The following is a 19544-nucleotide window of genomic DNA, read 5'->3' on the forward strand; positions in this document are numbered from 1 at the left end:
ACAGGAACCAAAATCAACTAAAAATGAACATGCCAAAAAGAGGAAAAGGATAAGGGTCGAATAGACAAGCAACATGACTTGAGGTGATAAGAAACGCACAAAATTTATGCATGATACTCTTTTTGGTACGCGGGTGTGATCATATATATATATATATATATACAGTTCTATATAAGTTTAATTACTAATATATAACTAAACACGTGTGAGGCATGTGCCACTTCCTAGTCTAAGATATGAGTGTTTACTTTGCCCTCCCCAACAAAATCTATCAAATCATTTTACTAAATGTGCCTTCGAACGGGAATAATTGTTCAAAATGTATCTTACATTTTTGTCGGGTGAATTTTTTCGTTCTTCACTTTTACAATGTTAATTTTACGCTTCTTACAATTTCAAGTGTGCAAAATTTGGTTCCAATCTGGATTTTCGATCACTATTTTTATCTTGAATCCGTTACGTGATTTACACATGGTCATTTTTAAAGAGCAAAAAGATTAGATATATTTAGAGTTAAAACAAATGATTCAATCCATATTCATTTTTACTTCTAAAAAAATGGAATCTGACCCGCATTATATTCATTTTTTTTTCCTCCTAAAAAACTAAGATCTAAACTAATCCATGTTCATTTTTGCACCTAAACAAGTGGGATATGAATTTTTTGTATTTAAAAATTGATCACACGTGAATCACGTGGTAATTTCGGATTAAAAAGTTGTTAGAAAATCTAGGTTGGGACTAAATTTTACTAATTTAAAATTTGCAAGTGAAAGATGAAATAATTCATCTAGCAAAATCTGAGAGTTAGAGTGACGTTTTGAGCGATTTTTCCGTCCGAGTATCCATGTATCATGTTGATTTATTAATTTAAGTTGACTTCTTAGTGCTATTCTAGAGTCATCTCTCTAAGTCAAAACCCTAGCTCTGCCACTAGGAACTAGTCCGTCTTTCTAAACCCTGACTTAGTCGACATCTAGCTAAACTATATGAAAGAAAATGAGCCAAAACCATAAATGCACAACAAGAACATATAAATATTCCACACATTTCAATCTTTGAACAGATTACTAATTGTAACATTATAAGGATGTGTTGCACAATTGCTTCAGTTTGGTCTCTTCTATTATAGGGAAGGGACGCTGACTAATTATTTCTGACCTCTTCATTGTCAATTCTTTGGTCATCTGATTTGCAACTTTTTGATTCCACATGGGAACCAGATGCTATTTAGTAGTATCAAGGCAAAATTGCGACTTTCCTTTTTTTTTTTTTTTTTTGGCATGAAATTCAAACCAAACTATTTTTCATAAAATAGTATCTGTTAATATAATTAGTTTTGACCCAAAAAAAAAAAAAGGAAACTGGTAGCATAAATAGTTTCCTTTTTATCTTCGATAATTTGTAGCTTAAGCCATCTTTCAAATTTAGGTCGCATATGCGATATAGGGGATCAATTTACAATTTCCTCGTTAAAAGAATAATATCACAGGATTTTATTTTATTTTTTTCAAATTTGATTAAAATGTTCAGACTTAATACATCAAGCATTAGAGAGGGATCATATAATTGATGGTATCAACTAGCAGCAATTAATGTATCTTCGACATCATTTATTTGTCGCAGCTTGATAACAAACTTTTAATTAAGAGAAGATTAGTCGCTTACATGATAGAAATTCCTAATTAAGCTTCCTTCATATAAGTCAGAATAAAAAATGACGTGAGAAAAAACTTGCCCAAACAAGCAACTGGATTTAGACAGGATGATTTGATTTGATTACAACAGAGATCTGTTTTCAATAAAACCAACCATCACGAGAAATGATTTTGTTATAAACCTCAAACTTCATACCTCAATAATTTAGAGTGCTAACCGGACCTTGAATGCCCCACCAATTGAACTTTTTTCTAACCCAAAAAATTTTCAAAAGATTATCTCCGAGAACCCGTATTTTGTCATGGGTTAATTTCAAAATGACAATTCCAATTTTTCATAATGAATCTACTTTTAATTAATTTACTTTTCCGATGCTTGGAGTCTGGTCTTCATCCACAATTTAATGTAATGGATCGGAGGAGTAGGAAAATATAAGCAAGATGTCCAACAGGATTGTCGGATGATCTTGCTATCAAAGTTTGCAAGAAAAAGAATTGCCAGCAATAACTGCTCATACTTTTGCTGTATTTCGTGGCCATTGAATCAATAATAAATCAGAGATAAAGATGAGACAAAGTTCGAAGAAAATAAAATTTTGAAAAAAAAAAGAGATTGTGGGTAAACTTGAAAATACCAACTTCACCAATTGAATTGGTGATACTTTTTTGCAGCATTAAGGATCATTTTTAGCAACGAACGAACCTTAAGATGGCAATTAGTTACCTCTTCGGCTTCTGTCGGCCAACCTGTATGAACAGGGCCGGCACCTCATCAATCATGTCCATATCGAAAATTTTCTCTTCGAATTTAATATTGCAGTACTTGTATTTAATCCAGTGGCAATGCCCCACTCCATTTTAACAACGATCTGTCCATTTTCTTCCTAAATGTGAATTCAATGAATACTTTAATTTGTCGTAAAAGTTCGAAGAGGTTGTTAAAAGCTCCTCTGGCTTATATGTACCAATTTATTATTCAACGTAAAATTATAAAGCGTTACCGCGATCACATGTGCTTATATAGTGATCCTGTAACACTTTTTGTGCTTATTATGTTAAGAAATTAGTCTTTTTAATGTGACGTATGTAAGATAAAAATGTTATTATAAATTGTGCTTATGATGCAAGTAAGATAATATTTGTAAATTACAGCTATGTACTGAAAGTAATCCATGAGCTGAGTAAACGCTGACTCGTTATAATGTGTTATTGCATGTATACAGAGTTTGTTTTCTGTGGTCGTATTTGTTTGGAAGAAATTGTAATTACAAGGTCAAATGTATGCTCCTCCAACAAATTTGACGCGGAAATTAAGGTTATTTATTGTTTGGGAAATCAGTTCATCTATATTCTATATATACAGTAATTAATTGTTACTAGGAAAGGAATAAACCAAATTAATTCATTAATGTTCAATTGGTTTTAATACCGAAAACCATTAGAGCAACAACAAAAAGCATGCATTCATCATCTTGTTTGTATTTATGACTGGTCAAATTCTGATTAGAAGTGCATATAATTGAATTAAAGTGATTATCAGCCCCAATTATCCCCCTGGAAATTCATACCAAGGCAATTTAAAATTCGTTTGACAAATCAAAGGATGTGCTTTTGTTATATTATATAAAACAGAAGCCCCAAGATTATGCGCCGCTAAAAACCACACCATTCTGTGAAATACAATAAAGAAAATAATAAGTAAAAAGGTAGCATTTCAAATATGCACCTACATAACAATAAATGTTGTCAAGCATATCTACATATAATAGTTGTTGGCAAGCCTCCTGCAGGTATTGCATCAATTCATGAGTAAAGTTGATGAACCAAAAGCTCTTTAAGTATACCCAAGATTTGTTGATTCTCATGAAATCAAATCCCACCATCAAAAGTTTCTTCTGTATTCATTGTAATACTTGAAAAGGAAAACAAAATTTTCTTTAAGCTGTATATTTTAGAAATCACAGATATACTTTTTGTTTTTTAACCTTCCCATCCCTTCTCACACCCTTTCTACCCTCGACTGTCTGTCGGGTACTTGATTTGAGCCTTGAATCGGACAGCGAAAAAGACTCTAAGAGATCTCGCAGGTACTTAATGCACGACGATACAAATATTTTTCAGTTGATGTAAATGGAATACATTGAATACTGGGTAATGTCATTGCTTAGTTATTCACGGATTAATATACCAAATGGAAGCATCTAAATCTTGGAATAATAATTAATATTAGTTCACACGTTACAATGAGTAGATTATTAACATATCTAGTGTAAAACTACCCACGAGATTATTTTGACACCAAATTTTGATCCTAAACTATCGACTCTCATGTTAATAGAAGGATGTATAAATTCAACAGATTACATCTGGTTTAGCGTTAATGCTAAATCAGACTTGATGAGTTTCAATCAACCAGACAAGGCTTTTTAAGAAAACTTCATAAAATAATGAGATCACTAAACATATTGATTGAAATAACCTAGAACTCGAACCACTAAATCCCATTAGCAACATTTGAATGTAGATATAAAGGTCCATATACAAGGCAAAATATATAAGAGGAAAATTAGCAAGCATAAATATTAACCAAGTTATATGAAAACACTACAGCCTACAGGTAGGGAAATAAGCATGAAAAGAATTATATTAATCCTTACCTTCTAACTAAAAACTCAAAGAATCAAAATAATGCAACAATACGTAGAGAAATTTAAGTTATTAGTCATATTTATTAATCATCTTAATCATAATTTTGTGAACCAAACTGAAACTATTCCTATATGTACATCAATTCAATGGTTTTTCAAATTTCCAACTCTTGAAAACTTTAAAATGTTCCATTGTCTTAGAATTTTTAGTAAAGGAGCACATTCAAAATCCCCTTGATGAATTTACAACGGAGTCCTGATACTTGGCTTTTAAGTTTTACTGTGTAGAAGTCTAACATATGTGTATTTTACTTCCAAATTGAGGGCCTGTTTGGCAAACAAGTTTTTGGCCAAATTTGTCAGTTATAAGTTTTTTAACAACTTTAACTATAGTAATCCCAAAAAACTTCTCAAAAATTTGAAACTATACACTTCAAAATATCCAAAAATTTACACACTTCAAAAAAAATTTCTTACAACTTTTACATGAAACTACTGCAGTAAAATTTTAGACAAACACCCAAAAAACTCATTTGCTAAACAGGACCTGAGTTTTCAAACAGTAGGAGAAATATAGTTATAGATTAGAACCAAATTCTCTTTCAATAGGAAAACAAAATTCATTTTTGCTGATCTAAAATTTTTCTAGACTTTTGCATCTAGACAATTTATCTAACGATTTATGAGTTGTAAAATTTTGTATAGAAGCTGAAATGATTTGATCCAAACGATTACTATAATTAGAGATTCTTAACTTATATTAGCAAAATCATACTAAGAAAATAGGCAGATGGAAAAGGTAAATAAATGCGTACACGAGAAAAACCCATTTATTTTGGTCCCTTTCCACATAATTTCTTTGGGTGTTTTGGCAATTAATAATTGAATACTTATTATATTCTTACTGTAATTTGCACTCATAACACCGGAATTAATAACGAATCCCAAAGTCTTTGTCCATTTATAAGAAACTACCGCGTGTGTCTCTTCACGGGACGTGTGAATGTGCGTACTTTGACAGAGTGAAGGCGAGAAGGCAAGCGAACAAAAAAATCAACAGATTATGTACATAATGTGTCTTTCCTTCTCCCTGTAAACATGTTTCTTACAGTTTTACCTTTTTTGAAATGTGGTGATGGTCCCTTAAATTTTGGGACAGTTGGTAATTAGCATCTAAATTTTGGTCTAAAATAATTTTAGTTCATGAATGATTTTGAACCCACAATAATACTCTATTAGTTTGCCAAAAATTAAATACACGAGTTGAAAAGTGCATTGTATATTTACGCGTACTCGTGCTAACCAACAAAAGGTGCAACTTTCAGTCTCCGTTTAGATTGCATTTTCCGTCATTTTTCATGAAAAAATTACTGTGGCGATTTGATGTATGTGAGGAAAAAAAGTAATAGGGAAATGTAATCACGAAAAACGACGTAATTTTCTGGCAGAAAATAACAATCCAAACAGGATCTAAACGCGCAATATAAGTTATGAGCGATATACGGTATAATTACATGCATCACATATGTCTAAATTAACAATTCATTTAATCAATTAAATTTCTTTCATTTGTCTCATTATATCCATCGTGCCCGCATATGTCAAGGAATAAATGTCAAAATATTTTGGCTCTTAAACGTAGTAGACTTTTAGAGCTCTAATCATACATGGATTCATAATTTTCGAGAATTACTACTTACTGTTACATGTGCTACAAATGTCAAATATTACTTAAGCATGCAAATCAAATATCTAGTATTTATCCCATTAAAACAACTATCTAATAAATGTGCGTATAATTCAAAGATTCAAGAATGTCAAGGTATTTCAACCCTTAAACGTGGTGACGTCATACATCATTTCAAAATTTGCTACTACCATCTTCTTCTTCCAAATTGTTATCAATCACGCGTATAAACAAGGGTAAAATACCAAAAAACTCTTTGTGGTTTGCTAAATCAAGCACTTGCATAAACAAGGGTAAAATACCAAAAAATTCTTTGTAATTTACTGAATGTTCAATTTAACTCTCTCTGATTTGGAAATCTACAGTACAACCCCCCGTGGTTTTAATTAAATTGAAAATTGGATGGAAAACATCCAATCTAACAGTTATACGTGAAATGACAATTTAATATTGTCCTAATATATATGAACTCCCTATGATTTGTCAAATGTTCAATTTAACTTCCTCTGATTTGAAAAACTTAAAAATTGAATTGAAAGCATCTCACGTATAGTATGAGCAATATTTGATATTTCACGTATAATCGTTGGATTGAATGCTTTCTATCCAATTTTTAATTTAGTCGAAACTACAGAGAGTTGCAGAGTAAGTTTCCAAACCAAAGGGAATTAAACTGAATATTTGTTAAATTACAGGGAGTTTTTTAGTATTTTACCCTATAAACAAATTTCTATCCAAATATGTCAATCCCAATTTCATCTTGCCTTATCCAAAAATTCAACGGTCATATCCAATCACTGAATGCCCAGAATAAAAAATTCTTTATTTCACCATCCAGCCAGCGATGAATTTTAACTCTCTTAACCTTTTCTAACAGAAGTAAAAAATTGGACTTTTATAAATTTAGATCTCAGAAGAAACCTCAAAAACCTAGATGAATTTTAACTCAAGAGCGTAATATCGAAAAGATACTACACCATTTCCCTACATGCTGCTCACTTAATAATAATAATAACAACGTATGAGGAGAACGTTTTATGAGCTTTTGTCTCCATAGTGACTTTTGTAGAACGGTTGAAGTGCACTGTGACGATTTCCCAAAGTCCACACCGAGAGAAGAGAAAAGCAAAGAGAGTGGGGAAAGTTAAAAGGTACAGTAGGAGAGTCAACCGACCCTTCTCCGTTCTGTTTTGGCAGTATGTATATGAGGCTTCGAGTAGTCCACATATTGCGTATTATCTTCACCTTTTCTTGCCTCCTCTCTTTCTCTCTCTCTCACTACTCTCTAGTCCTCTTCTTCACACTCTGCAAAGACAGACCTTTTTAAGCCTCCTTTTTTGCCCTTTTCTCTGTCTCTCTCTATCTATTCTCTTCCTCTTTTCCTGCTTTTCTAAGTCATGAACAAAAGCTTTTCACAAGTCAAGCACTCATCAGAGATTCAGACACCAGCCGATGAACAGCTAAAAACCCTTCTAAACTAGGGTTCCCATAAGGCATTTCTCTTCTTCTGCCCTTGTAGAGCAAGAGAAAAAGAGGGTTTTTTTCTTTTTTTGTTTGTTGGCTTTGTTTGATTTAAAGGGGGGAGAGAGAGGGATTGAGAAGGAAGTGCTAAGCAGCAAGAAAAGGTTTTTGTGCTTTGCCTTCTTTCTCTTTCTTTCTCTCTGAGAAAACACACAAAAAGCTTTCTCTAGAGAGGAAGTTGGAGACATTTGGATTTAGTCCTCGTGTCTCCTCTACCTCTCTCTTACTATTTTCATTTCTATTCTTTTCCCATATCTCTTTTTGGGCTTTTAAACTTTTTTTATTTGTTGCATATCTATCTATTTAATCACATACGTTGACACCCAATTTTTCCGGTTTGATGTAATTTTTGCTGTCTTAAAACTTCACTTGTCTTTCTTAATTCTCACTTTGAAAACAAGAGAGTGGCGTGAAATTCATGAATGCGTTTCCCATGTACACCTACTACAAACGAAATAACCCAAGTCCATTCTTGAGCTAGAGCGATATTTACCATACACATATCTCTATAAAGGTGAGAAGGAGGGAAAAAAGGAAGGATTATTTGATGAATTTTGGGGGATTTCTTGATAACAATTCAGTTGGTGGCGGCGGTGCAAAAATCGTTGCCGACATACCTTACAGCGACAGCAGCAACCACAACAACAACAACGTTAACAGCAGCAATACAAACATGCCCGCAAGTGCTGCAATTGCTCAGCCGCGCCTCGCTACTCAATCTCTTTCCAAGTCCATGTTCTCCTCTCCTGGCCTCTCCCTCGCCCTTGTACAACTTCTATGGGATCCCTTCTCATCATTTTCCTTTTCAAACTTGTATATGATTAGGTAGATTAACTTTTTATTTTATTTTTTTTAAAAATTTTTTGGTTTGGACAGCAAACGAGTTTGGAGGGGCAAGAGGTGAGGAGAATGTCCGAAAACTACGAGTCCAATATGAATATTGGAAGGAGAAGCAGAGATGAAGAGCACGAGAGCAGATCTGGGAGTGATAACATGGAGGGTGGATCAGGAGATGATCAAGATGCTGCCGACAAGCCACCAAGGAAGAAGAGATACCATCGCCACACCCCCCAACAAATCCAAGAACTTGAAGCGTATACTCTCTCTCTAGACATATAACTATTCTTTTTCCCCAAAAAAAAAAAAAGCCTTTTGTTTTTTCCAAATTTTTTGGTGTTTGTGCTAATTCAGAAGGATTGCTTTTTATTTTTTTTTGTTGACCTATTTTTTGCAGTCTCTTCAAAGAGTGTCCTCATCCCGATGAGAAACAAAGGTTGGAGCTCAGCAAAAGGCTTTGCTTGGAGACTAGACAAGTTAAGTTTTGGTTTCAGAATAGAAGAACACAAATGAAGGTAAAAATTCCCCATAATAAAAGCAATCTCAAGGTTTGAATTTTTTTTTTATTTTTTTCGAGTTCTTTGGCCATGACCGAAAAAGTTTGTTGATTGATTGCACCAGACACAACTCGAGAGGCATGAGAATTCAATCCTCAGGCAAGAAAATGATAAGCTTCGCGCGGAAAATATGTCAATAAGAGAGGCCATGAGGAATCCAATTTGCACCAACTGTGGTGGTCCTGCAATAATTGGCGAAGTCTCCCTAGAGGAGCAACATCTGAGGATTGAAAATGCACGATTGAAGGACGAATTGGACCGAGTTTGTGCACTTGCTGGAAAGTTTTTAGGCCGTCCCATATCGTCCTCGGCCGCATCCATGGCTCCTCCATTGCCCAATTCCAGTTTGGAGCTCGGGGTCGGAGGAAACGGATTTGCTAGCTTAAGCACTGTCCCAGCAACACTGCCGTTAGGCCCTCCAGATTTCGGGGTCGGAATCGGAAACCCTTTATCCTTGATGGCGGGTCCGACTAAAGCAGCGGCAACAACTGCCGGGACGGGCATTGAAAGATCATTGGAGAAATCCATGTACTTGGAGCTGGCTTTGGCGGCAATGAATGAACTGGTGAAATTGGCACAAACAGATGAGCCCCTTTGGCTGAGGAGCCTGGAAGGCGGTAGAGAAATACTGAATCATGAGGAGTACATGAGAACATTTACTCCTTGCATTGGCGTGAAACCCACTGGCTTTGTTACCGAGGCCTCCAGAGAAACCGGCATGGTGATTATCAACAGCTTGGCTCTCGTGGAGACATTAATGGATGCGGTGAGTTAATTGAATTATGATGGGGTCTGTCTTAGATTTGATTTAACTTTAGGTGGCATGATTCATGATTATGTTGTCCAAAATTCCTTGCCTTGCCTGGAATTTTGTGCTAGTGATTAGTATTATGACTGCCATAGCTCCTCGCTTTTTCGCGGGCAATTAATTCTGGTACTTTTTGACTCTGATAGAACAAATGGGCGGAGATGTTTCCTTGTATGATTGCAAGAACCTCGACCACAGATGTGATATCAGGTGGAATGGGAGGAACCAGAAATGGTGCACTTCAGCTGGTAACGTGCCATTATTTATTTCTGTGGCAGCTTTCGTTTTAATGAATCAACAACATATATTTCTTGAATTCATTTTTTTCTAATAACGTGCCATCATTTCTTTCTTTATTTTCTGGCAGATGCACGGGGAACTGCAAGTTCTTTCGCCATTGGTTCCAGTTCGTGAGGTGAATTTCCTCCGGTTTTGCAAGCAGCATGCAGAGGGGGTGTGGGCTGTGGTGGACGTGTCCGTTGATTCCATCCGGGAAACTTCCGGTGGTGGTGCGTCACCGACATTTCCCCGTAGTAGAAGGCTTCCTTCTGGTTGTTTAGTGGAAGATATGCCCAATGGCTACTCCAAAGTGAGTTTTTCTCTTTTCTTTTCTTTTTTTTTTTCCCTCACCGGCCCTAATATATGAAGGCCGTAAAATCTTTTTTCCTTTTTATTTCCATTGGATGGATATATCCTTTTGAAGGTACATATTTCAAGTACTCATGATACCCTGAGGGTAGGGTTTTATGTTTAATGATTTTTTTTTTTTTCCAAATGTTTAATGAGTTGGTTGTAGGAATTGCAATCTGGAGGCGTAGTTGAGGAAACTAGCTAGCTAGAGAAATTGGTGGGTTTTTCTACCCGGTCAAAGTCTTGAGCCATTTCACTTTTCACTCCCCTCCCCCCCATCTCTCCTCTCCATTATTCTCAGTGATAGAGAGTTTGTCTTTTTCCTTCTTCGGAGTAAATCAGTCGGTGGGAAAAAGAGCATTCTTTCTACCTTACAGCTTCATGCTTACCTCACAATTTCATGAAAAATTTTGTATAGATACATTTTCTGTCAAAGTTGAAATATAAAAGCATTATTATTCTTACTTTGAGTAGGTAGGATTCAGGATTCAGGATTCAGGATTCAGGATTCAGGATTCAAGATTCAAGTCTAGTAAGATGTTCAAGCTGCATGGATTTCTTTATAGTATATTGAATCCAGGATGATTTATTATTGGACGTCTGGATTTGCTTAAGATGAGGAAGTTAATTAGTACTAGTACGTATGGTGAAGTAGCAGTCAGTAGTATTATTATTATATACTACTACTTATATAATTTTATGAGGACAGTAGAAGCGGGAATCGAGGCCACCTTCCTCCATAACAACAACAATGATTTAATAACCGGATGGAAGCCTCCATTACTTAAAATTTAGCACCTAGGGACACATTAATTTCATATGATTTGGAGGAAAAAGGCTTCGTAATCCCCCAAACTTTGGCGAGATTATTATAAAAAATTAAAAAAAAAATGATTTGATGTTTCTATTCCAACTTCTGATGCTGTCTCGATCATCCCTCCAGGCAATATTAAAGTCTTGCAACTGTGCACTATCTGGTTCCAGCTTCATGATGTGTTTGTTTCTCTACTCTATATATATATATAAGACCTTTTTAGTCAAACCCTGAGACTGGCTGTTTTTTTTTTTTTTGTTGTCACGTGAGGACCTAAAAGGCTTTGGGCGCAGTGATTTAGTTAATTTGGTGGTAAGTAGTGAAGCTAGTTGTTGTAATTGTAGTGCTTGCTACTAGTGAAAAAAAAAAAAAAAAAGACCAGTCAGTAGTGTCTTTGGTACATACATGCATGTCTCCCTCTTGCCTCGTGCCTTCAAATCTTGCAAAATTTTTTTGTCTGCCTATATATTTTATGTCCTCTTCCCTTCCCTGCCGGGGTTCTATCTTGTCCGTCTTTGAACCTAGACCCCAGCAATTCCCAATATTTGTCCGGTACCATGATGTCAATCGGGATTCCATTCATTATATAGCTCTTCCATTTTGTTTTTTTTGGCACTTTCAGAATTGCCTAATTGTCATGCCGTCGACAATTATCTGGTCAAAGCATGGAGGACAAAATGTTATTGATCTTCATCTTTCCATTCTTCACTAGCTTGACTTCATCTCATCTCACATAGAAGACTAGTTAAACACTACTGTTGTTGACGATAAGAAGATGGTTGGCTCGACTTTCCATTTGGGCTTGAGACGACATAATTAAAGATGAAGTTGGTTTAAAGATAGACGCCAACTAAGAAACCAAAAAAAGTAAATTGCCAAAGCTAGACGTTTACGACTTTTTAATACATCAGTTGGTTGGAAATATATAAAATCTGCGCTTGTGTTTGTGTTTGTGTTTGTGTGATCCTGGTGCATGCACGTTGCTCGGAACTTAATTCACAATCAATCAATAATGTGTTGCTGTCCAGGTTACTTGGGTAGAACATGCTGAATACGACGAATCTATGATCCACCAACTCTACCGCCCGTTGATCGGTGCCGGAATGGGGTTCGGCTCTCAGAGATGGATCGCCACCCTCCAACGCCAGTGCGAGTGCCTCGCCATCCTCATGTCCTCCAGCGTCGCACCCCGGGATCACACCGGTACACAAATCTCTCTCAATCAAATACTAATACTACTACTACTATGTTGTTAATTATTAAGTACGAGTTTTTTTTTTTTACTACAATGTGGGATGAAAACGAAATCAAAAAAAAAGAAAAAGGAAAAGTTTCTCTATTACATTATTATAAATACGTTTTTTTCAATTAATTTTTTAAATCATTTGAACTATCTTTATACGTCGCATACACCAAATCACGATGACCAGTAATACGATTTTCAAATAATCTTCTATCCAAAAAACAAACGGACGGCAAAATTGTATCGCTGCAAGTGTTTGCTAAATCGGAAAACGACATGCAGCAATAACTGCAAGTGGGAGGAGAAGCATGTTGAAGCTGGCGCAGCGGATGACTGATAACTTTTGTGCCGGCGTCTGTGCTTCGACGGTGCACAAATGGAACAAACTGTGTGCCGGCAATGTGGACGAGGATGTCCGAGTGATGACCCGAAAGAGCGTGGACGATCCCGGCGAGCCACCGGGCATTGTTTTGAGCGCAGCCACGTCCGTTTGGCTCCCCGTTTCCCCGCAGAGACTCTTTGATTTTCTCCGCGATGAACGCCTCCGGAGTGAATGGGACATCTTATCCAACGGTGGTCCCATGCAAGAAATGGCCCATATTGCCAAAGGTCAAGATCACGGCAACTGCGTTTCCCTCCTCCGTGCTAGTGTAAATATTTCTCTCTCTATCTCTACCTTCCCTACCTCAAATCTAATCAATTTTATTTTCTTTTAAATATCCTGATATCCCTGTGAAAAAAGGGGCTCCAATTTATCCCTGATATATAGTCCACATCCATCCACAGTTGCACTAATCTTGCAGACTTAGATGTACCAACACGTGTGTTGCCTTGTTTATATTTTCATTTTTTCTAAAAAAAAAAATTTTACTTTTTCGTGAACATTTTTTTTCAATCATCTCGTATACATTAAATTGTTACAGTATATATATATATATATATATTTATTTATAAAACTCTAAAAAATATCAATCCAAACGGCTTAAATAACTCCAAAGGTAATGTAGTGCATGGGATCGAGCAGCCAAACCTCCAAGATTTTTAGAATTCCTAGATTGTTTCTAGCAAGAAATGAAAAAAAAAATAGTAATAATATTAATTTTTGCCCAATATTAAGCGTTAGGCACCAATTTTTTTTTTTTTTTTTTTTGGGGTTTAGACATCTATGCTAAGTAGTATATTTTTCTTCCTGAATTATTTATTATTGGCATGGGTAATAATAAGAAGTTGAAAAGGTTGAAAGACCCACAAGTCCATATGATTTTTGGGTAATAGTGGTCCTGGATAAAACTCATAAAAGGACAAATGCGTCACTTGGAAGTTTCTTTCAGGACAACCGGATTGAGATCCAATGGTTCTGGCTCAGATTTAACTTTTCTTTTTGTAAACATATAAAAGTCAAAGCACTTGACACCTGTCAGCTTCATGGGTCAGCCCATGACCTAAAAGGGTACCGGTTCGTGAAAAGTGAAAAGTCCCGCCAGAAGTTGACTAACTTGCCTCGGGGCGGACGCTGACGTGTGATCTTTATTTTTTGAAAAAAGAAAAAAGAATGGCATATTGTGTTAATATTACCAAGACTGAGGGGGGATATTGCTTTGCGTTTTGCAGGCTATGAACGCGAACCAGAGTAGCATGCTGATACTGCAGGAGACATGCATAGACGCGGCGGGGTCGCTTGTGGTGTACGCGCCCGTTGACATTCCAGCAATGCACGTGGTGATGAACGGTGGGGATTCCGCATACGTTGCCCTGCTCCCCTCGGGATTTGCTATCGTACCTGACGGCCCAGGTTCTCGTGGGCCCCTTCCCAATGGTCTGACAAACGGCCCCACCAGCCACAGAGTTAGTGGGTCCCTCTTGACCGTGGCCTTCCAGATTTTGGTGAATAGTCTCCCTACAGCCAAGCTCACTGTAGAATCCGTGGAGACCGTCAACAATCTCATTTCTTGCACCGTACAGAAAATCAAGGCTGCTCTTCACTGCGAAAGCTGACTCAGGAAGGAAGGAAGGACAGTACTATTTTGAGCCAATTAGTCTTTTTTATAATAATAAAAAAGAAAATCTGACGTGGGCATGTTGTATGGTCTTGTCATATAGGCTTTTTTATATTAAAAAAAATTTTTTTTTTTGGTTTGTTTGTTTATCGGGAGTGGAAAATTCTTAAGTAGATCTTGTTTATTGTAAATTATGCATTTAGAATCTTGTATTATTGTGCATTAATGGCTTGTACTCTTCCATAGCGTACAACGTAGATGCATCTAATACAAGTACTTCATGCATGGTTAATGCAATAGACAAAATTTACTTCGGAATGGTAGTTGGTGTGTTTTGCTTGGGGGTCTGGTCTTCTAAAGTAGTATTGGGGGGGTTTTGTTGGGGGGGGGGGGGGGGGTGGTTGGGTGGGGTGTTGGGGTGAGTCAAGAACGAACCGCGCAGCAATAGTCCTTGCAGGGTGAAAAGAGATGGAGATGGATGGTTTTAAGGGGTTTTAGGAGGTGATCAGTTTCAGTCTTCTTTGCACAATGCAAGGGTGGTGGTTCGGGTATTGACTCAGGATGACCCTTGAGTTTGACTCTCCAGTAGCTTTAATCTTGGATTCATATGGTATGAGAATTGTCGTTGAAAGTTTATATATTTGGTCATTAACTTAAAAAGTGTACTTGACATTTTCTTGACAATTGTGTTGTCGGCAATGGTATTTTGTACAACATTACTGTTGTGTTACTATTAGTACTTTGCTGTGTATGCTTTGTAGTGATCCAACTTTGTGTATTTTATTAGCTTGTAAGTGATGTAGAAATATATGCGTTGATTTACCTTTTACTTTTGAGTTATTTGAACCTATATATATATATATATATATATATATATATATATGTTGGCATTCCTAACGTCCATCACAAAATCTTTTGTAGATCGACTGAGTAATTTAATCATTATACTCCTTCCGTCCCATAAAAATAGGCATATTTTTAAAAAAATTAAAAAGTGTTAATTATTATAGTTAAACCAATCGTTTTGACTTAAAAATTTCCTCATTTACTCATTAATACTTTATGATGAATCATTCAAATGAAATGCTTTATATTGCTAAAATATTATGTTGCAACTTGCCACTTTTTAGTTTTTCAATTCAAGATCAACCTCGTCAAAATGTTGCAATATTTGGCTCATTGTATAGTAGATATAGATATAATTTTTAGTTTTTATTCCTCCCACTAGAATAAATAACTAATGAAGTAGTATATTTGGTGATACTAATACAAATTAAATATAAGCATATTAGTAAACTGACGAGATAACAATTTTTTTTTTAAAAAAAAAGACCTATAATTTGAGATAAACACAAAAAAAAAAAGAGTAAATCTTTTGTTGTGGGGCAGAGGAAATGTAGTATCTCATTTAAATACAAGAAAACATATGGATATGTGATATTAGTGGTTAGTATTAGTCGATACCAATTAAAGATGAACTTCTTTAAGGGTAAAGATTTATTGAGTTAATAAGACGTGATTTGGAACACTTTTTTTTTCACTTTCTCCTTAGAAAAAAAACCTCTTCCTTCAAAAGTATAAATTCTTTTTATTTTTAAGTGCAAGTAGAAAGGGGTTGTTTGATAACTCAATTCAGTATTTAAACTTAATGGATTCAGATCTTAATATGTTTAGACGCATTTGATAACAAAAAATTGAACATCTGAATTAATTAAGTGGCACTGAATTTTCTAGACAAAACTGGATTTCAAAAATAAGTGATAAGCTATTCATTTATTACTGAATCTGATATACACTTAAATGTATCCGATTTAATACTTAACAATTTAATAATTTAATGGATTTAGATTTTAGAATTCATATTTACATTTCAGTTTTCAGACTTTAATTTTATCAAACGCACCCAAAGTCGTGAACTTAAACGTCTTACTTACGCTTCTTTTTCTCCAGTACCATCCAACTCATCTCTTCCTTCAAAAGTACATAATTCAGTTGTTTTATCATTTTTTGCACAACATCCTTGGCTTTAATTCAAGAACCTGAAAGTGCTTAAATTCTCTCGCGTAGATTCCACTGTGGTGAAAGAATCAGACTGACGGACGAGACCCAGTTGGTGATTTTATTTCTTCAATGGAGAAAAAACTAGCTTTCCCGAAACGCTTTATTCTATCTGCTGATTTACGTTGAGGATCGAGTGACATATACCTGAGGCTGTTTTAGACAGTAGATGCTTAAACAGCTGCAAGAAAGTGATGTTAGTGCTGGCAATCGTAAGCTCCATGGCCGACTATGCCAACCCAATCCATGGGTACGGTGTACCAATTGCTATATCAGCATATGATGAGGAATGGAGCTATTTCCTGCAAGGAATATGCTACTTTATGCAAAGCCTGTGAAAATGATGGGGGCTGGCATAACTTTTTCACTCTCCTCTGGACTCTGGAATTCAACCTTTCATATGCCTACCTTATTGATTACGTGCATGTGTACATGATAAAATTCTTTTGATATGTCCTTGAGTAGATTTCTGGAAATTAAGCAATACTTGCATTAGCAACACTTATTAGCAGGTGGCAGAATCAGGATCTTTATTCAGATGGTACAATATATAACATTAACTTAGACTGATAAGGTGTTGGTTTGTAGATTTTTAGAACAACTAAGTACTTGTTATTGTAGACCAAGGCTACAGTTTGAGATTTATTATTTTTTTAGGTCATCCAATGGTATAAAATTATGCATAAGAATGCAAGATGTATAGTACTCCAATTAACATATTCAGCAAGCAAATAACTTGTACGCAAATGAATTGTCAAATGAATGTTTAGATGGCTTGTAATTCATATGAAATGGACATATTAAATATTAAATAAATAACATTTGCTAACAAAGAAAAGGTAAACTACATTTACAAGAAGGGGAAAAAAATAGCATCCATCAAGTAATATATTTTAGTTCAAGGTTCAATATTGTGGAAATAGTGAGAACAATTGTAAAAAAGTTTCAACACAATTGGAGGGTAGTTGTGGGTTTGAAGGGAATACTATCAAAATTTAGGAGGATAAGAATAGGACAATACTAAAATTTTTAAAGACTATTTTAGAGTTTCTAAAATATTGAGGGGGTGCAAATGTGGCTTTGCCTCTGCTTATTAGGTGCAAGAGTTTCTTCTAATATTTTGTTTTCTTTTACAAACTAATCTTAGGCACTAGTATTTCCAAGTCTACTCTGTTTGGATTGGTCATTTTTTGAAAAACAAGTTTTTCAACTACAATGCTATAGTAATACATAAACAAAAACAACCTCAAAAACACCAAAAACAACTTCAAAAATACAAAAAACACAAAAAAAGCAACCTAAAAAATATAAAAAATAACTTCAAAAATATAAAAAAATAACCTTAAAAACACCAAAAATACAAAAAATAACCTAAAAAACCTCATCTACAGTAACAGTTTTTCAACTATATTTTTACAATAAAATATTTCAAAAACACCCCCAAAAACAGTTAATCCAAACAGAGTACTTACAAACATAGTCATGAGTCTTTAAAAACCCAAGCACAAAGTAACTACATTAAAAAGTTTATATATATGTGCAACTTTCAAAGTTACTGACTTATGATGTGTGTGAAGCTGCTGCTGCGGCTACTTCTTTTTTGGAGATGGTCAATTACTGACTTATAGGAATTAAAAATTTTGAGTTCAAATTCTCCTACTCCCTCTTCATTTTTTAAATCTCACTCGTCTTCTTATTTATTGAAAAAGGAGACTAGATAAGAAAAGGGATTCTTATTTCTTACATCGCCGTATAAATCCTTCTAACATCTTCGAGTCTTTATGGTAAAACACCGATTCAAAAGGTATGGTTGGCTGTCTTAATGCACATACCTACATTAAGCTAATAGCTACGTACTTGTCCAAGTCGTCCCTTTCAGTATTGAAATTCCACCTTCATACTAATGAAATGACCCGCTGCTTATCTTCAATCCGTACTAGGTTGCGTCTTCTCCACTCTGATTGAAAGTAACTAGTTTAAATGCACGACACCACTTTCTTTTCGAATTTTGATTTCTCTCTTTATACAACTTGATAAGGTAACATAAGATCTGTACATTTTCTATGGTAAAAAAAATAAAAATAACACCAACAATATAACCAACCCCAAACATCACACGGCTATTACATATGTCCATTTCATCCATCCAAAGAAGAAGAAAACTCTATTGTGCGCGAAACTGAGGAGAGGGGGAGGGGTGATGGGGGGGCCTGATGCGCATTAAATGAAATGACAGGATTTGTTGGGAAGGAAGGGTTGCATGCATTTAATGCAGAGCCATTGCATTTTGGCTTCATATCACTTTTTTTTTTTTCTTACGACTAATCAGTAATAACCCAATGAATATTGGACGCGTATCCAGAGGTATCAGCATCTACTCCACTCAGCCCCAGAGCTGGAATAAAATGGACACGGATATATATGGGTTCAATTTCAGCTGACACAAAACGGCATTTGCCCATGAGCTAGCTGCTGGGATTGTCTGCTTGGTCTGGCTTTCTAGGGTTTAACTTAATGCTACTGTAGCCTGTAGCCTGTAATGTATATGTGTGTGTGTGAATAGATAAAGGCAAAGATGAAGCTGCGTATTTTCTCTGTGACAACCCCGTTGGACCGCAGTTGAATTAGGTATATATTCAGAGACGAACCAACGCGGCATAGCCGAGCTGGACAGGATGGACTTTCTCCCGTACACTAGGTTAGGTCGACGGTTCAAATTTGTATTATAGATACTGACGTTTAAGGAGATGAAAAAGTGCAAAACTACATAAACTTGATCTGGAAAGTTATAGGTCATTGTTAATTAAATTCAGGCAGTAAAGATTAGAGAGTAACAACGTAGACCATGCTTTGTGTTTATGAATAAAAAAAAACAACAGTTTCTGTGATGCTCAAGAATTTGCTCATGTAAAGTGTCTTCACTGATTTACCTACTATGCTATTTTCAGAAAGGTCGAATAGTCCTAGAATCAGACGAGACCTTCAAAATTAAGGATCTTGGACAAATGATAGTAGTGTTGAATAATACAACGAATTGGCTTAATGAGGAAACCAATGCATACACTTTGAGATTGTAAAGATCATCA

At 35.5% G+C, this 19544-nt stretch overlaps 1 protein-coding gene across 1 annotated transcript; it reads left to right on the forward strand.

Annotated features, from left to right (window-relative positions):
* The first annotated feature begins 7283 nt into the window (after positions 1 to 7283).
* LOC113761295 (homeobox-leucine zipper protein ANTHOCYANINLESS 2) lies at positions 7284 to 14697 on the forward strand. The gene is made up of 9 exons (XM_027304225.1): positions 7284 to 8280; positions 8391 to 8608; positions 8749 to 8866; positions 8973 to 9674; positions 9863 to 9964; positions 10084 to 10305; positions 12189 to 12363; positions 12686 to 13053; positions 14015 to 14697. The coding sequence occupies exons 1-9, from the start codon at positions 8062 to 8064 to the stop codon at positions 14396 to 14398; spliced, it is 2508 nt and encodes an 835-aa protein (XP_027160026.1). The 5' UTR covers positions 7284 to 8061; the 3' UTR covers positions 14399 to 14697.
* The last annotated feature ends 4847 nt before the right edge of the window (positions 14698 to 19544 follow it).

Source organism: Coffea eugenioides, chromosome 2 (genome assembly GCF_003713205.1).
Source record: "Coffea eugenioides isolate CCC68of chromosome 2, Ceug_1.0, whole genome shotgun sequence".
Lineage (NCBI taxonomy): Eukaryota > Viridiplantae > Streptophyta > Magnoliopsida > Gentianales > Rubiaceae > Coffea > Coffea eugenioides.

Excerpts from the sequence above, each read along its gene's own strand:
- LOC113761295 (XM_027304225.1), top strand. The coding sequence starts at position 8,062 with ATGAATTTTGGGGGATTTCTTGATAACAATTCAGTTGGTGGCGGCGGT. Across the intron at positions 9,965-10,083 it reads GAAATGGTGCACTTCAGCTG|ATGCACGGGGAACTGCAAGT; the intron begins GTAACGTGCCAT and ends ATTTTCTGGCAG. Across the intron at positions 10,306-12,188 it reads TGCCCAATGGCTACTCCAAA|GTTACTTGGGTAGAACATGC; the intron begins GTGAGTTTTTCT and ends GTTGCTGTCCAG.